Source organism: Xyrauchen texanus, chromosome 44 (assembly GCF_025860055.1).
Source record: "Xyrauchen texanus isolate HMW12.3.18 chromosome 44, RBS_HiC_50CHRs, whole genome shotgun sequence".
In the NCBI taxonomy this organism is placed as follows: domain Eukaryota; kingdom Metazoa; phylum Chordata; class Actinopteri; order Cypriniformes; family Catostomidae; genus Xyrauchen; species Xyrauchen texanus.
Window position 1 is genome coordinate 6,467,217 of NC_068319.1, and position 19,722 is coordinate 6,486,938.

Below are 19,722 nucleotides of genomic sequence, written 5' to 3' on the forward strand. Positions count from 1 at the left end.
AATGTTAAAATACTCACTATTTCAAAGCTATAACAACAAGACATAAACAATATGCGTGTTAACATGATTTTAGTGTGATAAAATTGCTTACTAACATTTTCTGTGTAAAGTTATATACAATTTTATAACTTTTTTGCCAAGATACAACAAAAAAATTATTTAAACAGCTATACAGACAAAATAAACACAAGTTTTAACAGAAAAATGAGTGTAAGTGCTTTTATAAAATTATATGCTTCACATTTCTGCCTTTAATCCCTCCAAAAATTGTCCCCATTCACTTCCATTTTAAGTGGAAGCTTTTTTAAAGAAAGTTTTGTAATCAACATTATCAACAATAAGCCACAAATGCTGTCGATTGAGCTTAACTTGTATTGAACCTGGAATATTCCTTTAAATTCAATTGTTTTTTTTTTTTTTTTTTTTGTATTAATTCTATCCTCTAAACGAAATAAAAAAGCCAATATCAGTTTTAATTAGGCTAATGAATTGTATGAAATTCAACATATAAAGCACACATAAGCATTTCTCATAAATACCGTTGAGGCATTTTTTCACGTTTTATATCTTGTAATTTCATACGTTTCATTACTGTAATCTAATGACAATACGTGCTTGTTTATCTGAAAAGCTATAAAATAGCTTGCCTTCATTTTAAAGCCAATTGTGTTGTAAAGATTAATAATTATAATAATAATAATAATAATAATAATAATAATAATAATAATAAATATTTTATATTAGACAGCTTTCATATGTCAAAATTATTTCTCTCAAATGTCAATATAGGCAGCAGGTTCCCATGGACGATAACGGTGGAAATGTTTAATAGGTTTTTGTAGCAAAAACTTCGAAATGTTTGCCTATACAGAAACTGACTTTACAATATAAACATATCCTGACAAATATTTACTGGAGTAAACTGTGACTTGTGTCCCTTCCTGGACTGAAGGCGGCAGCAGATCCCACAGGTCCTACATTTCCCCAGCAGAAGAATGAATTGGGTAGTGCACTGCTACTCGCGAGTTTCTGTCCTTGTCCCAACCATAGGTCCCAACACCCCCACTTGCGGTTCTGGTCTTGCCTACTTACACACTTGTCTTACGTATTTCCGGTGTTTGGCCACTAATGTGCAAGTAGACGTGAAGACTGCAAGTGTGTGTTTTGACTTTTGATTGCACGTTGGGACACTCGTAGACGTTGGTGCTGGTTGCCTCAGCTGTTTTTGTATTTTTACCCAGCTGAAGACTGATTGTTTTTGGTAGCAGTGACTGTTATAGCCTACTTAAAATAATTAAAAAATGAATCTTGTACCCATCTTTTCATTTATTAATACAATGGTACATATATACTGGTTGTTGGAAGTGTATTGTGCTGTAGAAAATATGTAAGTACACATTTTTATAGGCCTAATATTTTTATTGTGTGAAAATAATTGTAAAAGTGAATTATTTTTACTCATTTTGATTTTCAATAATTTGCACATGAAAAAAAAAATTTTTAACATTAAAATTGCGTCATCTATATCTGCTGTAAAATATGAAATATAAGCAATTTCTTTCTACTTTGTTTCTCAATACAATGCATAAAATGTTGTTTAAAAAAATCAATAACAACTTTATTCTATAAACCTGTGTGATCCATTGATAGCTACTAATACAAACCATATAAGTTATATGCTTTGGCTTGTCATTTATATAAGACGACCAAAGACTGCTTTACACAACTTAGCTGTATGTGGTTTCATACAACAAATAAAATCGTGATGAACTCTGGGATACACTTTGCCTGAAAGACCGCTCCGAAGCTGTATAGTGAGGGTTTAATGTGGATGAAGTGCACTGAGCTTTGGCATGTTTTAGACATGGGAGAGTCTCGAACATCCACTTCCTGTCGCGTGCACGTGCACTCGAGTGGCCAAGAGCGCAAGTGTAGGTATTGGGACAGGGCCTTTGTAAACGTGGAAGGAGAATCCTGCCGAAGTAATTATTATCTGTTTATCTTTTTAAAAATAAGATTCTAGTATGTAATGGATCGTGTCGTAATAATGAATCCGAACACATCTTTTTAGGTGTTTTAAATGGTCGTTTAGATCGTTAAATGAGGTTTGTTTTGGCGAGGGTTGATAGTGAAACTAATGTCTGATTCTGACAGACTTGTATTCCTCATTGTTTTCGTTGACTCTTTTAATCAAAATACTTGAAGAGTGAATGTTCAGTCCAGTTATGTGGGTTTACTTGAAGGTTAATTACAGTGATGTCTGCTGGCATAAGGATGTAATCAAACAAAGTTGTGTTTTGCAGAATTTCAAGTTTGTGGCCTTGCAAAGCAGCTGTGAAGACATGCCTTCAAATAAGAAGAATACGATTCCTGATAGGTTCGTTTTGATTAATAGAATCAAGTTTGGTTTGCTGAAGTTAAAAGGGATAATTCACTCAAAAATGGAAATTCTGTCAGAAATGTAATCGATATGATGTACTTGTTTTATGAAACATAAAAGGAGAAATTTAGCTGAATGTTAGCCTTAGTTACCATTCACTTTCATTGCATCTTTTTTTAATTATTATTACATACAATGAAAGTGAATGGGGACTGAGGCTGTCAGTCCCTCCCATTCTGCCTAACATCTCCTATTTGTGTTCCACAAGTTCCTACAAATTTGGAATGACGTGAGGATGTGTAAATATTGACAGACTTTTCATTTTTGGGTGAACTATCCCTTTAAGGGTGTCTATTTACAATGCCGTGTGTACCCTTAAGATGGACAGAGTATACAGCAGTGGGTAAACGGATCTCAGGAACACGTTTTGTCGCCTTCAAAGTTCCCTTGAAACAGGTTTGATGACTTCATACTTTAAGAAATCCTTTATTTGTTTCCATTTCAAATGATCATTTGAACATATGAAATATTATTGACACCATTGCTTCCTGTTCTGTCTGTTGTAGTCTTACAGAAATCAGTTATCACAGTCAGAAGTCTTTGGACCATTTGATCTTGTGCATATGTTAGAAAAGGAAGGCCATGAATTGGGTCTTATTATTGATCTCACCTTCACAACTCGCTACTACAGACCAGAGGTAGGATTTACATTGTTTCTCACTCACAACTTTAAACACATCTCCGCGATTATTCAGTTCTAATTGTGTGATTTGTGTTTCTGTAAGGATTTGCCAAGCAAGCTGCAATACTTGAAAATTTTTACAGCCGGGCATGAAGTGCCGAACGATGCCACGATTCTCAGTTTCAAGAAAGCCGTAAGAAGGTTTCTGCGTGAGAATGAAAACAATGGTGAGTTACAGTTTTTTATGAAGACGACTTGCAAAAAGAAATCTACCATATGTACTTTTTGAATTCATATATCCGATTTTATTGTGAACAATACATCACTCCATGTTTCTCCAAAGAACAAAATTATCTTAATTGTTCATCAAAATGGAATAATTGCTCTGCCTCTGAAATGAATTTCCTTTTTATTCCTTTATTATATTTTTTATCCACTTGATATTTAGAGACCACTTTTCATGATCTAACAATTCCCTATGGATACAATCAAGTCTTGTCTAACATTTTTTACCTTGCAATAAATATCTTGTTTCACTTGGAAATATGTCACATTATGGAAGTAAAATGGGTTGCAAATTACATTTCATGCAACTGTTGTATATAACTCGAGTCTATTAATTAAAAAGTATTTAATATTTTTTCTTACAGATAAGCTGATTGGTGTTCATTGCACGCATGGTTTGAATCGCACTGGCTATCTTGTTTGTCGGTATGTAAATTAATCTTCTTGTTGATAGTTTGGTAGCATACCAGCTGTAGTTGTGATCAGTTAATTGTATTTAGATGAGTTAATGCATCCAGCAGTGGTCAGTGTTAAAGGTGAAGTATGCAGCTTTTTTTAATTTCAAAATATGTTCTACTATCCCAGTTCATTGTTCATTTGGGGCTTTTCCACTGCACAGTACAGCTCAACTCGACTCTGCTCGCTTTTTGCGGGTTTTCCACTGTGGATAGAACCTGGTTCCTGATACTTTTTTTAGCGAGCCGAGCCGATACTAAATGTGATGTCAAAATCCTGCAGATCACTGATTGGTCAGAGAGAATCATCACTACCAGCGTCACTGGTTTTCTGATACGATATCAACCCGCTAGTTTTAAAGTTAGTAACAGCGATGGCAGTATCATTTGTTGACGCGACTTTCGAATTGTGAAAAAAGAAAAGGCTGTGTGCGCAAAACCATGGTCATGGTCAATAAACGTGGTGCAGACGTTCCACTCGTTAGCGATGAGCGATCAGAAGATGAGTCTCTCAGGAACTGTCTCCGCACACGACTACCACCGGGCCTACCAGTGTAGGGAAAATTTAAAAAACTTAAAAGTGACTACAGAACCATTAAGGAAAAGTGGAAGTGGTTCGACCAAATGGACTCTATCTAAACCGGCGAGCAATGGGAGGGAGTGTGCCCTGGACTCAGCCACGATGGAGGATGGTACGTTTTATGTTAACTCGATACTCTGCTTGAAAGCTTCACTTTATTTAGTTGACCAGCTACTTGAAGCTTGCTTCTAAAACAACCAGGCCAGTTTCACTGTTACACTTGTGTAAAATCACCATGCAACAACTACTTTATGCAGCACAATGAGCTAGTAGCTAACAGCTAGTGGTTGTGTTATTGTTTTGGTCAGTTTGTGTTGTGTTTAAGAGGATGTCATGGCAGTAGAAGCGGCGCAACTATGACGATCATCCTATAATCCCACCCACGTTGAGGGGCACTAAACTGCAGTGGAAATGCAAGCTCAGAAAAGAAAAATAGAGTAGAGTTGAGGCGAGTCGAACCGTAATGTGCAGTGGAGAAGTGCCTATTGACAGCTATAAGTAAGCCATTAGTGGGATTACCTCCCCCAAAATTATAAACACTGAACCTCCCAGACACTATCAAAACATTAATGTTTATATTTTGTGTGGCCTGCTCAGCTCTAGCCATCCCTTTCTAGCTCAACCTATAGTGTAAATTTGGGGCGTAAATTTTGTATAGTGTAAAACTGTGGCAGACAGCCATAGTACACAAGGAAAATCCACAACCATGTACAGAGGAAAATGTATTTAGAAATAAAAGATTCCACTGAACACCAAACAAAGATTTTTTTGAAGAATATCTCTGTAGGTCCTCACGATGCAAGTGAGTGGTAGAAAGACACAACTCCAGTAGTTAAATCAATGTTCTCTGAAGTGATATGATAAGTATGGGTGTGAAACATATCAATATATAAGTATTTAATTTTTTTTTGCATAAATCTCCACTTTCACTTCCTCTCTTGTTTTTGGTGATTCACATTCTTCGTGTATATTGTGCAAAAGTACTTAAATATTGATCTGTTTCTCACCCACATCTATCATATTACTTTTAAGGACATGGATTTAACCACTGGTGTCGTATGGATTACTTGTATGCTGCCTTTGTGCATTTTGCAGCTACAAAGTTCTGGTCACCATTCACTTGCATTGTATGGACCTACAGAGCTGAAATATTCCTCTAAAAATCTTCATTTGTGTTCAGCAGAAGAAAGTCATACACATCTTGGATGGCATGAGGGTGAGTAAATGATGAGAGACTTTTAATTTTCTGGTGAACTATTCCTTTAAATGTTTATCACCTAAGGGTTGTTGACAAAGGTTTTTTAAAAACATGCATTATTTTTGTAATTCCATTTGGTGCCACTAGTAGTGCAGAAATTACATACTTCACCTTTAAAGGTGATAATAAACAAGACCACTATAACATATACACACCTTACAAAAAGCGTGTCAGAGGAATCGGGTCGTCCAATAACATCGCCAGATTGAAGGACTGCAGGGTGTTCGGGGGTTCCAGCACATGAGGTAGGATGATTCTTCTGGTAACCAATAAGTGTAATGATACATATTCCGAGTATTTTATGGACTTATCTGGAGCTCGACAGTAATGAGACAACTTGAGCAACTTAAGCAACTTGTCAAGTTTGGCGTCTCCATTGAACCCCAAAAATTCCCTCAAAGTCCTTCACCTTGTAAATGCAAAGCTAATGTTCACTCTGGTTTTACTCCTTTTTCTGTCTTTTCTGTCAGTTATATTTTCCTCTGTACACATCTGCCAAGGTTGTTCATATTCCCCTGGCTGAACAGCTAGTTCAAGTAGCCATGCCCCAAAGTAGGTTGAGCTAAAAAAATGGATGGGTGGAGCTAAGCGAACCGCTCGAAATATAAACATCAATGTTTTGATAGTGCCTGAGAGGCTCAGTGTTTATACATTTGGGAGAAATAAACCCACTTGTAGTTGTCAATAAACTATAAACTGACATAGCAGAGCATATTTTGACATACATCACCTTTAAATATTTTATCACAGATATCTCATTGATGTTGATGGAATAGAGCCTAGAAAAGCGATTGATTGTAAGTATACACATTCAGTTACTTATAAAATGTATAAATGTTATTCATTCATGTTCATTTGAATATACTTTTATTGTTTGATTGTTCATGTGCGTTTATAATATATTAAGTAATGTTAACATATATATGTTTTACATTTGAAACATGTATCCGTGTATTTACAAATTAGCAATTATTGTTTATTGTTAGTTCATGTTAACATTGCAGTAACTAATATTAACATATTCAGCCTTAATGTTAAGTGTTACCATGTTTTTATGGTATATGTTGGTTTTGTGACTGCACATGATTAATTATAGATTTGTTCTTTAGTTGTTGGTATTTAATGCTTGGGCAATTTCTTCCAGTGTTCAATGCTTCAAGAGGACACTCAATAGAGAGGCAGAACTATATTGATGATTTGAGTAGAGGGCCCAAGAGAAGGTGAGGTGATATAAACAGGATTAGTGTTCTTATTGTGTGAAGTTTATATAATTTTATATTGATCTTCTATGCAGTAATGTAGGAATCGAGGAACCAGACCAAGACCCCGCTCAGGGATGTGCAAACTGGACACAAAATGATGTACCTCCTTATCGAAGAGAACAGCATAACAGTTACCCTCCTTTTAATGGATGGGGACCTCATCCATGGCGCAGAGAACCCCAGAACCAATTTGTGTAGGCTTCTACACCTTTAAGACTTTTAAAGATGTTTTTGAATGTTGTTGTGAATCTTTGTTAAAATGTATTTTCTTTCATCTCAATATGCAATCGAAATAGACTCAAAATAGGTTGTTCATCGATGGTATTTGCTTCTGTTGAAGCCATCAATCCACGTTATTGTTGCGCTTTCGAACCAAATAGTTATTTAGGAATTTTTGGGCTAATGTTGTAGTTAATACAGCCTTTCTAAAATCTTGCCAATTTTAAGCACTGTTATTTAATGACAGTTAACGCTAATAAAGGTTACAGCAAATAAAGCAAATAGTGATAGTCTTGAAAAGAAGCTTTACCATTGGGACACGTCAAGATGCTCTCAAGAGGGACATTGACATATATTCTTCACATTCCAGTCAAGAAAGCCACTTCAAAATTGGCTGCCGGCACATTCTACTACAAACTCGTATTCAGGTCTGGCTCATTCTTGTATGGAACACCCATTTTTCACAACCTAATCAATTACTGAAAGATAAAAAAGGTCTCAATCATACAGATGCATTAAAGAATTGAAATGATTTTATGTGTGGTTCAAAAATTTTGTTTGAAGAAAGTTGTTTCATTACACATTCTCACAATCTCATCTGTGTTTTCATCCTTCTCAGTCCGTTTCACCAGGAAAACAACGCAATGCTGTTTGGACCACCCGATCGAGTGCTTTACCATCCACCCATGGGCATGAGACCAATGAGACCCCCTCATCCCAGCCAGAGTCCAATGAGACCCCCTCGCCAAAGCTTTAGAGGAGGCTGCTTTGGCTCAACTGCCGCATATCCACCTCCACTGCCTGCCTACAGGTTTGGTGAGCCTTGCGAACTTCCCCCTCTAGATGGATATAAGGGACCTGAAGGACCTCATAGAAAACATCGAAATAAACATAGGAAAGGGCCGAAAAATAAGACTCCGTATGGAGGAGACTTTCAGTAATCAGGCTCACCTGTGCTACCAAAACTGCCTGGACTGTGCTGCTTTCTAAACACAAACTGACATGGCTCTTGTTTATTCATTCTTTCTGGGGAGAAGCTGTTTATTCTTATGAATTGAATCTGGTCTTTCTTTATTGGCCCTTGCTAGTTCACAGTACTATAAGATACGATGCATTGATCAGATTGGTTTTATGTGTACCTGATATTCTGTCATTTTATCACATCTTCATTTAATACGCAGTCTACAACACCTAATTCCTTGAATTCCTGTTGTCACCTGCCTTTATTCCCTCGAAAACAAACCTTTGTTTTTAGCATTAAAGTTATTTCTGAGTAAACGAGGGCAGTTTTATTAATTTTAATTGTGTATTCAAGGCATTTTGTGACCAGGCAGTTAGAGCTTGACCTCTGACTCTGTTGGCTAAAGTTGGACATGCATACCATGGGTTTTAAATCAAATTATATATCGCTGAAGTGCAACAAGTTGTTGTTTGTTTATTTATTTGGACAACTATGCTGCATGAGCCTTTATTATGCTTCAAGTTGGTTAGTCCAGTGTTTTAAGAGAGTCTGGCTGAGGCATTACTATATTGAACTCCTTGGCGTAAAAATATAAAGAGGGTAGAAGTGCAAAAACTGAAATAATTACTCTAAAAGTTTTTTTTTTTAAATGGGATACATATAAGTATAAGAAATTATTTGTTGTAACCAGGGGTTCAGTTTAGGGATTTAATTTATTTATCTTTTCTTTTACCTGAATTTTTTTTAAAGTATTTACAGTTAGTGCAGAAAATAGTTCAAATATACATAAATGTGTGTGTGTGTGTGTGTGTGTGTGTATGTATATGTATACCTATATGGATGTTAATGTTGTTGCATAACTCCACACAAATGTATCACTGTGCCTCAGCAGTTTTTTTGTTTGTTTTTTTAAATCTGTAGATCAGGAAAATTGCATTATTGTTTATGAATTTTTAAGCAAAAAAGTATATTCAATGTGCTTTTGCTGCAAATTTTGAGGCTTTTTTGGTGACATTGATTCACAAATCTATCTGGTCTGATCTGTTCACCCACATTGATGGTATTTGTAATGCCAACATTTCCAGAGTAAGAGCATTTTAAGTGCCTTATTTATGTCACTAATAATATAGCTGGTTTTAATAGTGAGGAAAGCAAAGAAAAATCATATAAATTCATCTGTTTTTTACTTGCTCAAAATGTTATAAGCTTAATTTACTCAAATGCATGTGCATAATGTATTATCAGATTAGATTACTTTAAAAATGTAACCGAAGAGATTGTTACTACTATTTTAGTCATGCCATTCTTAATCACTACCAAATCCCAATTCAAAAGTCATCAAATCAGTAATATGTATAATTTATAGTATATTAAAAATAAGTACATTTGATTAAAAATTAAGAAAGAAGTGCTTCGCGATTGGTCCATCTGAGGCATTACGTCACCATCAGCTGATCTAATTGGGCGGAGTCTTCATCCGATGCAGGAAGTGTTGCGATATTACAGCTTATGTAGACACAACACAATTTATTTTTATCATGTCTAAATACGACGAGGATATTTGAGCTAAACAAATCAAAGAGTCTTAAAAAACGTAACGAAGTGCACTGAAATCAGGTAAGACATTTATTTGTATATTTTCTGTGTCTAAAAATGCTGTCATTGTCTTTAACTGCTTGGCCTTTCAGTCATCATGGGTGGCACCAGGTTTATGTAATTCGAAGTGAAAGTTTATTGGAGTGTAATGAAGTCTCGCCTCATTCCATGCATATCACAGATTGAGAGATGTTTCGTCATTTTGTATGGTATGTGTATATCATAAATAGATGTGCGTAAATATTGTATGCACAGTGGCCCCCAAAAGTATTTGAACAATAAAAATGTATGAATTTCATTACATTATAAACAAACTAGAATGAAAAAAGTACAATCTCACCTTTCAAGACAAACATTTCACAAGAAAGTTATTAAATATATGTAAAATAAATTTACTGATCTATGTAAGTCTAATGTATGACAAGTTCTGGTTGTCAAATGTTTGTGGAATATGCCCATGTGTGTTGAACTACACCTGTGGTTACTGTGCAACTGCACCTGTGTGAATTGCAATAATAGAAAAGAATAGTGTTTTTTAAATTATTTTTTAGAAAAGGTTTAGCATAATTTGTTTGCTGATTGGTTTGAGACTTTATCTAATTCAATTAACACTCAAGTGTCCAAATACTTTTTTTTGGTCCATTGTATATATGTACTGTAGACACACACACACACACATATATACACTCACCTAAAGGATTATTAGGAACACCTGTTCAATTTCTCATTAATGCAATTGTCTAATCAACCAATCACATGGCAGTTGCTTCAATGCATTTAGGGGTGTGGTCCTGGTCAAGACAATCTCCTGAACTCCAAACTGAATGTCAGAATGGGAAAGAAAGGTGATTTAAGCAATTTTGAGCGTGGCATGGTTGTTGGTGCCAGACGGGCCGGTCTGAGTATTTCACAATCTGCTCAGTTACTGGGATTTTCACGCACAACCATTTCTAGGGTTTACAAAGAATGGTGTGAAAAGGGAAAAACATCCAGAATGCGGCAGTCCTGTGGGCGAAAATGCCTTGTTGATGCTAGAGGTTAGAGGAGAATGGGCCGACTGATTCAAGCTGATAGAAGAGCAACTTTGCCTAAAATAACCACTCGTTACAACCGAGGTATGCAGCAAAGCATTTGTGAAGCCACAACACGCACAACCTTGAGGCGGATGGGCTACAACAGCAGAAGACCCCACCGGGTACCACTCATCTCCACTACAAATAGGAAAAAGAGGCTACAATTTGCAAGAGCTCACCAAAATTGGACAGTTGAGGACTGGAAAAATGTTGCCTGGTCTGATGAGTCTCGATTTCTGTTGAGAAATTCAGATGGTAGAGTCAGAATTTGGCGTAAACAGAATGAGAACATGGATCCATCATGCCTTGTTACCACTGTGCAGGCTGGTGGTGGTGGTGTAATGGTGTGGGGGATGTTTTCTTGGCACACTTTAGGCCCCTTAGTGCCAATTGGGCATCGTTTAAATGCCGCGGCCTACCTGAGCATTGTTTCTGACCATGTCCATCCCTTTATGGCCACCATGTACCCATCCTCTGATGGCTACTTCCAGCAGGATAATGCACCATGTCACAAAGCTCGAATCATTTCAAATTGGTTTCTTGAACATGACAATGAGTTCACTGTACTAAAATGGCCCCCACAGTCACCAGATCTCAACCCAATAGAGCATCTTTGGGATGTGGTGGAACGGGAGCTTCGTGCCCTGGATGTGCATCCCACAAATCTCCATCAACTGCAAGATGCTATCCTATCAATATGGGCCAACATTTCTAAAGAATGCTTTCAGCACCTTGTTGAATCAATGCCACGTAGAATTAAGGCAGTTCTGAAGGCGAAAGGGGGTCAAACACAGTATTAGTAGGGTGTTCCTAATAATCCTTTAGGTGAGTGTATATATGTGCACAATATCTGATTTCAAATTGGAGCTTTATAAGTTTCAGAGTATGAACACTGCTGTTTTAAAAGCCATTGTTTCCATATGGAAATAATAACTCCGTATATTCTAAAGTGAATTATTGATTCTCCAGGCAAGAGACAGCATGTCTGAGCACAGTGACTTCAATCTGTCATCAGAGCAGAGGGTGCGGGCACTCACCAAACTTGGCAGCTCTGTGGATGTAAGCGAGGATGTGCCACCCCGTCGATACTTTCGTTCAGGCATGGAGATCATCCGAATGGCCAACATCTATGCTGAGGAGGGGAATGTTGAGCATGCATTCATTCTGTACAATAAGTACATCACGTAAGTAATTCAAGAACAGTTTTTTCTGTCTTGTAGAAGTGCAAAATGCTTGCCACTGGTTTGTGGGTTGATTCCAGATAGCAGATTCAGTGGCTTATGCCCAAGTTCATTCTCCTAATATTATCAAGGTTATTTTCTCACTGTCAAGAATGCGTTCTTGAGTCATTTTCTGAATGACATCATGTTTTTAAATTTAAAGTGTCAGTCTGGATAGAGTATAAATACATTGCATATTCTGCCATGAAAAGACCAAATTTTCTACACATTTTGTAAAAATTTAGTTATGACCAGAGTATGTAACAGTATGTTTCAGAGTATTTATCGTGTCTCTTAGAATATGATCTATCCTGTGTCAGACAGGTTTGTCTCAGTTTCAGTGTTTGCGTCGTTAATGTGTTTTGCCTTTGTAGCTCAGTATTGAGAAATGGTGCCATAGGGTATACGCAGATAATGTACAAACTTTTTTTACTTCCCTGTAGGTTGTTTATTGAAAAACTTCCTAGACATCGGGATTATAAAACCGCCAATATTCCTGAGAAGAAAGAAACTATGAGGGTAGGATATGATTTCCCACTTCCTGGGGAAAGTTGACATCTTTGAATCTTGATGGAGCGTGAAAAATTTGATAACATTTATCATGCTAAGTGAATCTCTTTTTTATTTCTTTGTGCAGAAATTAAAGGAAACTGCCTTCCCAAAAGCCGAGGAACTGAAAAAGTTGCTTCTCATGCAGTATGAAAAAGAACATGCCGAATATCTTGTCCAGAAGGTGGGTTGATTCAGCTCTAAACCATTCATGCCCTCTTTTGAGAGTCAATTTAGAGATCTAAGATATTGTGATTGTAACTATTGTGTTAGTAGCAAAGCAAAGTCAATATAAAGTTAAATTTGACCCTATTTACTTCCTCAACACATCATTGCACAGGATTCTAAAGTAAAAAAACACATTTGTCTTTATAATATTTCATCAAATTGTAATAATTAGCTCATCTTCTGAAAAGACTTGCCTTTTTAGCTGATGTCACCAAGCCCTCTTTTTTTCATTTTTATTTGATCCCCTTTTCTCCCAATTTGGAATGCCCAATTCCCTAAATCTTAGTAGGTCCTCGTGGTGGCACGGTTACACACCTCAATCCGGGTGGCGGAGGACAAGTCTCAGTTGCCTCTGCTTCTGAGACTATCCGCGCATCTTATCACGTGGCTCGCTGTGCATGACACCACGGAGACTCCCGGCATGTGGAGGCTCATGCTACTCTCCGTGATCCACGCAAAACTTACCTCGTGCCCCATTGAGAGCGAGAACCCCTAATCGTGACTCTACCCTCCCTAGCAACTGGGCCAATTTGGTTGCTTAGGAGACTTGGCTGGAGTCACTCAACCAGCCCTGGATTCGGACTCGCGACTCCAGGGGTGGTAGTCAGCGTCAATACTCACTGAGCTACCGAGACCCCCCGTCACCAAGCCCTCTTTATTTTTTTAACCCCTCTCCTCCAATCACCTGACTCCAGGTTTAAAAATCAGATGTCTTGTAGATTCCCCACCTCCCCCAACTTAAGTAATATATTTAAAATTTGAATATCATTTTCGATTTAGTTTCTCAGCCCCATTGATACTGTACATCATATTACTGAAGTAAAATGCACTGCGATTGCCATTTCATGTTAACTTTAAGCTGCTACTACCACTCCATTTGTCATGGATTGTGAAGTTTCAGTTTGCTCATTTGTTTCCTGTTTCAAGTGATCAGGATTAGTTGTAAATGTTTAATTATGACCATGTGAATCCTGGCAGAGAGCGGAGGAGGCGAGCCAGGCTCAAGAGATGGCCAGGCAGCAGGAGCTGGAAGCTGAGCGACAGAGACAGGCCGACCTGCAGAAGCGTCAGCGTGAACAGGAGAAGTTCAGCGCCTTTGAAGAGATGATCCGCAGGCAGGAGTTGGAGAAGGAGCGGCAGCGTGTCGTGCAGGAATTCAGTGCCCCTATATCACCGATTGCTCCCCTAGATCTTGTGCCTGATGTAGGACCTCCACAGGCCTCATTTACAACACCGATGCCTCCAGGAGGAACTCCAAACCATATCTCTCCAACATCAGGCCTCCCGGTGTTTGACCGCTCTCTAAAGCCTAGCATTCCAGTCAGTGCAGGACACAGTGAGCATGTCCATATTCACTGTTGACATTTAGATGTAGCCGTTTGTAGCCAGGACTGGCTATGAGGGATTGCTATAGTGTATTTTTTTGAGTGTTATAGTGTTTTTGAGATTATATTGTGTCTTTTTTCTTAGGTGCTGTGGTAAATGGCTTACGGCAGCTGTTTGTGCCTGCTGAGCTGTGCCAGAAATTTTTAAAACTGGCAGATGCCAACACTGCACGGGCAGTGGAGACTTGTGGGATTCTCTGTGGCAAGCTGGTATGTTCGAACCTTTCCCAATTTGGCTTTCAAAGTCATATTTCACCCCAAAATCATAGAAAAATACACAATTATATTTTGGAGGTTGTTTTGGGGGGTTAATTATGATCCTGACCTGTAATTGACAAGTTTCATGAGATTCACCCACTTATTCTTCAAATTAATACTGGGGTAATGGCCCATTTTAAACTTGGACAACAAAGTAATGAATTTATCTGTAAATCTTTTTTCCATTGCCAAGAAAGTTGTGGAAAATGTCTATAATAGATATATTTTAATCATGCTTAAAATCTAATGAATAACTTTTTAAAGTAGCATGAAAATGAATGACTTGTGGCTTTCCCCAGGAAGAATAAATATAACTGCTTTATCTTTTGAAATGTTTCATGTGTAGAGAGCACGTTTAGTACTGTTAGTTTGTCTTTACAGATGAAGAATGCCTTCACAGTGACGCATGTGATTGTGCCCAAGCAATGTGGAGGGCCAGACTACTGCGACACAGAGAATGAGGAAGAACTTTTCCTGATTCAAGATCAGAATGATCTCATTACACTGGGCTGGATACATGTATGATGACTTCCGTGTCCCTTTGATTGCAGTACATTTTTATACTCCTGGAAATATCAGGGAAGTTTTCAATTGTGTTTGAAAAAGGCCTTTAAAGTCATGGAAAAGTATTGTACATTTATATTGTAAACTTAGCTCTGCTATAAAATATTTACTTGACTCTTGTGCAGATTTGAACTTGCTCACAAGTCATAGAATTCTCTGGTTTGTGAGCAAATTATTCTTTAAATTCGGTTATTTTCAATGAATTGGTCGATTTGATTAAAAAAGCACTCTGTGTGGTTCATTAGCGGATCGGACTGAACTTGAATAATAAAAAAAAAATCATTATCCAGTATTCTCAAATGTTTGGAAAGGTCATGGAACACTCATGGAAATTAATTGGTCTAAAAGTAGGGATGTCCTGATACTGGTATTGGTATCAGGTTTGATACTTAGTTCATGTACTTCTATTATTTCTTGTAAAAATGCTCAGATACCAAAAACGAATTCCATGTGACGTACATATGTCATGTGACACGATATGTCCTGGTGTGATTGATAACCACAAAGGCAGCAATTTTAATGGGATAAATATTTAGTTAGCAAGTAGTGTGCACTTTAAAGTGAATGTGTGAAGCCAACTGCATGACTGAAGACACCTTATCATAAATGTCACACGCACTCTGTTTGTAGCAGATTACAAAGAGCAGAGTGGTCGTTTACATTATAGCACATACAGACTACATATTTATATTAAATTGCGGTTTAATAATCTCATTGGGTCACGTAGTGACCTGCTTTTCCAGAGGTGAGAATCTGTCTTCAAAAACACACAGAAAGTGAAAAGGCTTCACTCCATAATAAAAGATTCAGCCAAAATAAAATGGAAAAACATACAACAGAAATATATCACTACTGTATAGTTATGTAATAATTCTACTAATAGTACTAATAACAAATCAATAATAATTTTACTATATTTAACCCTTCCTTGGCCTTGCATAACTTTCGGACCCAATAAGAATCATTTTAAAAACGGGTCAAAATGACACACAAGACCAAGGAAGGGTTAAGCAATATCTCACATATGTGATGGTCTATTTTACAGCATGTTATTTGACAAAAATAACTTAAATGTTGTATTTTGGATTGTGATGTTAGGTTCTGTATAAAAGCACTTATAAAAGCATCAATCTGTATTTGGAAACTGCAACATTACAAAAAGTGTAATAAAACACAAACTCAAGTACTGACAAACAATGTATGGGTACTAGTACTTGTTTCCAAAAGATGGTATCAGGACATTCCTTTTAAAAGCGTGTTAAACTTATATAAAGTATTTTTAACAACTTTGCTGACAATATACAATGTTTAATTTCTTATTCTCTGTTAGACCCATCCCACCCAGACTGCCTTTTTGTCCAGTGTGGACATGCACACACATTGTTCTTATCAAATGATGCTTCCTGAGTCCATAGCCATTGTGTGCGCTCCTAAATTTAATGAGTAAGTTATCAGCTGTACATGGTTAAATTGTTGTCATTATAGTCATTATGGCTTTTGGGTGATAATTAGCTGGAAAAGTTTAATATGTGACAACATACGTATGTTTCAGGACGGGTTACTTCCGGTTGACTGACTACGGGATGGATGAGATTGGTTCCTGCAAACAAAGGGGATTCCACCCGCATCCAAAGGAGCCCCCACTCTTCTCTGTGAGTGGTCCCTTTTAAAAAAAACAGTCCACACAAAAATGTCAATTTAGTCATCATTTACACACCATCGTGTGGTTCAAAACTTGAATTACTTTTCTTTCTTTCATGGAACACAAAAGAAGAAATTCTGAAGAATATTTAAGCTGCTTTTTCCCATATAATGAAAGCATAGAGTGACCAGGGGCTATCAAACCCCCCCAAAAGGACACAAAAAGCATAATAAAAGTCATCAATATGGATTTGGCATTATATTGTGAGTGTTCTGAATCCATACATGTGAGGATTTATATGAGAAACACTCTGAAATTCAAGTCGTTATTTACTGAAAGTCACCTGCTGTAGCTCTGAAATCTGATTCACCTTCATTCAAAACATTGAAAGGTTTTGTGTGTCTTGTGTTTGTCTACATTATATGTTTAATATAAAAGCTGGTTCTATGTATATGTCAGTGTCTTATGCTCTTGTCTTTTAGGCTAGCAAACATGTCACTATCACTGACGGAAGTGTGACAGTGCTGGATTTGCGGTGATGTCATCACTGCTGCTTTAAAAATACGTGCCTTTGCTCCTGACCTCACGGTAACACATAAACTTGCCTAGAAGTACCCAATGGTCCAAAAAGCACTGCGCTGAACATTACTAATGATAGCTTAAAGGTGAAGTGTCATTTATGTGACACTAAATGTGTCAAAAAAAATAATGAGTGTTTTCAAACTGGATATAACTGAAGAAAAACTTTTGTTAAGAATGAGTTTTGACCTCAAAAATGATGCAATTCTTTTTGGTGTTCCAAAAATTGCACACTTCACCTTGTTTGTGTGTTTGTTTGTTTTTTGCCGTTTCATATTTTAAAATTGTAAAAGCTTAATAAAATGGCTCATGTGCAGGATCACCTAAGCCATCTTCATAATATTGCTTTACTATTATATGCTATTATATACAGTTGAAGTCAGAAGTTTACATACACTTAGGTTCATGAAATTAAAAAAAAAAAAATGTAACCACTCCACAGATTTAATATAAGCAAACTATTGTTTTGGCAAATCATTTAAGGCATCTACTTTGTGCATGACAGGAGTCATTTGTCCAACAATTTTTTACAGACAGATGGTTTCACTTTTAGTTTACTATAACACAATTCCAGTTGGTCAGAAGTTAACTGTGACTTTGAGCAGCTTGGAAAATTCCAGAAAATGATGTCAAGACAGATTGGTTTACTGAATTGGAACTGTATCTGTGGATGTAATTTAAGGCCTACTTTCAAACTCAGTGCCTCTTTGCTTGACATCATGGGAGAATCAAAAGAAATCAGCCAAGACCTCAGAAAAAAAATTGTGTTACTCCACAAGTCTGCTTCATCCTTGGGAGCAATTTCCAAATGCTTTAAGGTACCACATTAATCTGTACAAACAACAATATGCAAGCATAAACACAATGGGACCACGCAGACATCATACTGCTCTGGAAGGAGACGCATTCTCTCCTAGAAATGAACGTAGTTTGGTGCAAAATGTGCAAATCAGTCCCAGAACAACAGTAAAGGTCTTTGTGAAGATGCTGGAGGAAACAGGTAGACAAGTATCTATATCCACAGTAAAAAAAAGTCCTATATCGACATAACCTGAAAAGCTGCTCAGCAAGGAAGAAGCCACTGCTCCAAAACCACCATAAAAAAGCCAGACTACAGTTTGCAAGTGCACCTCTTTATGTTTGGAGGAAAAAGGGTGAGGCTTGCAAGCCAAAGAACACCATCCCAACAGTGAAGCATGGGGGTGGCAGCATCATGTTGTGGGGGTGCTTTGCACTTCACAAAATAGATATTCATGAGGAAGGAAAATTATGTGGATATATTGAAGCAACATCTCAAGACATCAGCCAGGAAGTTAAAGCTCGGTTGCAAATGGGTCTTCCAAATAGAGGTATTGAAGGTATTGGAGTGGCCATCAAAAAGCCCTGGCCTCAATCCGATAGAAAATTTGTGGGCAGAACTGAAAAAGCATGTGCGAGCAAGGAGGCCAACAACCTGACTCAGTTACACCAGTTCTGTCTGGAGGAATGGGCCAAAATTCCAGCAACTTATTGTGAGAAGCTTGTGGAAGGCTGCCCAAAACGTTTGACCCAAGTTAAACTAGGCAAGTGTATGTAAACTTCTGACACACTTTGAATGTGATTAAAGAAATAAAAGCTGAAATAAATAGTTCTCTCTACTATTATTCTGACATTTAGCATTCATCAAGTTGTGATCCTAACTGACCTAAGACAAGGAATGTTTTCTACAATTAAATGTCAGGAATTGTGAATTTGTTTTTTTACATTTGGCTAAGGTGCATGCAAACATCTGACTTCAACTGTATGCATTTAGTTTTGCATCTATCTGTAATGGAAATGCTTTATATTAATAAAAAGGTCCTCACATACCAATGCAACTAGCTTTAGACAGAGTGGCATTTGTACTTGGCTTTAGAAATAATTATTAAACCACCATCTAGCTTTTCAATTTGTTTTTACCTCTTATAATTTAATCAATCACCATAATTATATTCTGAATTAATTGCAATGCACTTTTATCATAATATATCAAGCTGTCATTTTTAACAGTTTGGGTCTATTCACAATTTATGGTTCACTTTTGTGTTTCATACAGGTACCAACATTTTTGGTAGTATTGTATTTAAAATGAACTTGCTTCAATGTCTTGCTAAATTAGTTCTCTTGGACTGTTAAATTACACTTAGATGTTTCATAAATAACCAAGACTACTTTAATGTGACATAACATATTTTTAATACTTTTTTCAGCCAAACTATTCTCTTTTCCTCTATTCATGATGTAATCATAACGTTTAGAGTGTTGTTATGTATTAACACTTATATTATTTATGTAGTCATGAGTTTTTCATTCTTATGTTTTCAAACGCATACAAACATATTTTCACTTGAGATATTATCTGTTAAGCTTTGAAAAAAAGCATTCTTTTGTGCACTTATGAGAAAGTGGTCCAGTCATTTCAGTCTGAAAATAAAGTAAAATGTAATACAACTAAGTTTGTTTATTGAAGTTCACAGATATGAACAAAATTACAGTGTTTTAAAAAAATATAATTTACTATTTATGTG

General features: G+C 36.8%; 2 protein-coding genes across 3 annotated transcripts; both read left to right on the forward strand.

Annotated features, from left to right (window-relative positions):
• The first annotated feature begins 1,899 nt into the window (after positions 1–1,899).
• On the forward strand, positions 1,900–9,264 carry dusp11 (dual specificity phosphatase 11 (RNA/RNP complex 1-interacting)). Of its 2 annotated transcripts, none has more exons than XM_052117224.1 (10): positions 1,900–1,982; positions 2,304–2,377; positions 2,761–2,836; positions 2,947–3,078; positions 3,166–3,289; positions 3,713–3,773; positions 6,391–6,437; positions 6,785–6,860; positions 6,935–7,096; positions 7,741–9,262. In XM_052117224.1, the coding sequence occupies exons 2-10, from the start codon at positions 2,343–2,345 to the stop codon at positions 8,060–8,062; spliced, it is 1,035 nt and encodes a 344-aa protein (XP_051973184.1). In that variant the 5' UTR covers positions 1,900–1,982; positions 2,304–2,342; the 3' UTR covers positions 8,063–9,262. The 2 variants fall into 2 exon arrangements, with proteins under 2 accessions (XP_051973184.1, XP_051973185.1); XM_052117225.1 differs by having other exon boundaries at positions 1,920–1,982; positions 2,727–2,836; positions 7,741–9,264.
• A 216-nt stretch (positions 9,265–9,480) lies between these two features.
• LOC127636595 (STAM-binding protein-like A) lies at positions 9,481–19,626 on the forward strand. Its single transcript, XM_052117223.1, has 10 exons — positions 9,481–9,699; positions 11,721–11,935; positions 12,415–12,490; positions 12,609–12,704; positions 13,727–14,084; positions 14,219–14,343; positions 14,773–14,910; positions 16,286–16,398; positions 16,508–16,607; positions 17,080–19,626. Exons 2-10 carry the CDS (start codon positions 11,733–11,735, stop codon positions 17,134–17,136), a joined length of 1,266 nt encoding a protein of 421 aa, XP_051973183.1. The 5' UTR covers positions 9,481–9,699; positions 11,721–11,732; the 3' UTR covers positions 17,137–19,626.
• Positions 19,627–19,722: the final 96 nt, after the last annotated feature.

Excerpts from the sequence above, each read along its gene's own strand:
- dusp11 (XM_052117224.1), top strand. The coding sequence starts at position 2,343 with ATGCCTTCAAATAAGAAGAATACGATTCCTGATAG. Across the intron at positions 2,378-2,760 it reads AAGAATACGATTCCTGATAG|ATGGACAGAGTATACAGCAG; the intron begins GTTCGTTTTGAT and ends TGTACCCTTAAG. Across the intron at positions 6,861-6,934 it reads AGTAGAGGGCCCAAGAGAAG|TAATGTAGGAATCGAGGAAC; the intron begins GTGAGGTGATAT and ends TCTTCTATGCAG.
- LOC127636595 (XM_052117223.1), top strand. The coding sequence starts at position 11,733 with ATGTCTGAGCACAGTGACTTCAATCTGTCATCAGAGCAGAGGGTGCGG. Across the intron at positions 14,911-16,285 it reads TTACACTGGGCTGGATACAT|ACCCATCCCACCCAGACTGC; the intron begins GTATGATGACTT and ends ATTCTCTGTTAG. Across the intron at positions 16,608-17,079 it reads AGGAGCCCCCACTCTTCTCT|GCTAGCAAACATGTCACTAT; the intron begins GTGAGTGGTCCC and ends CTTGTCTTTTAG.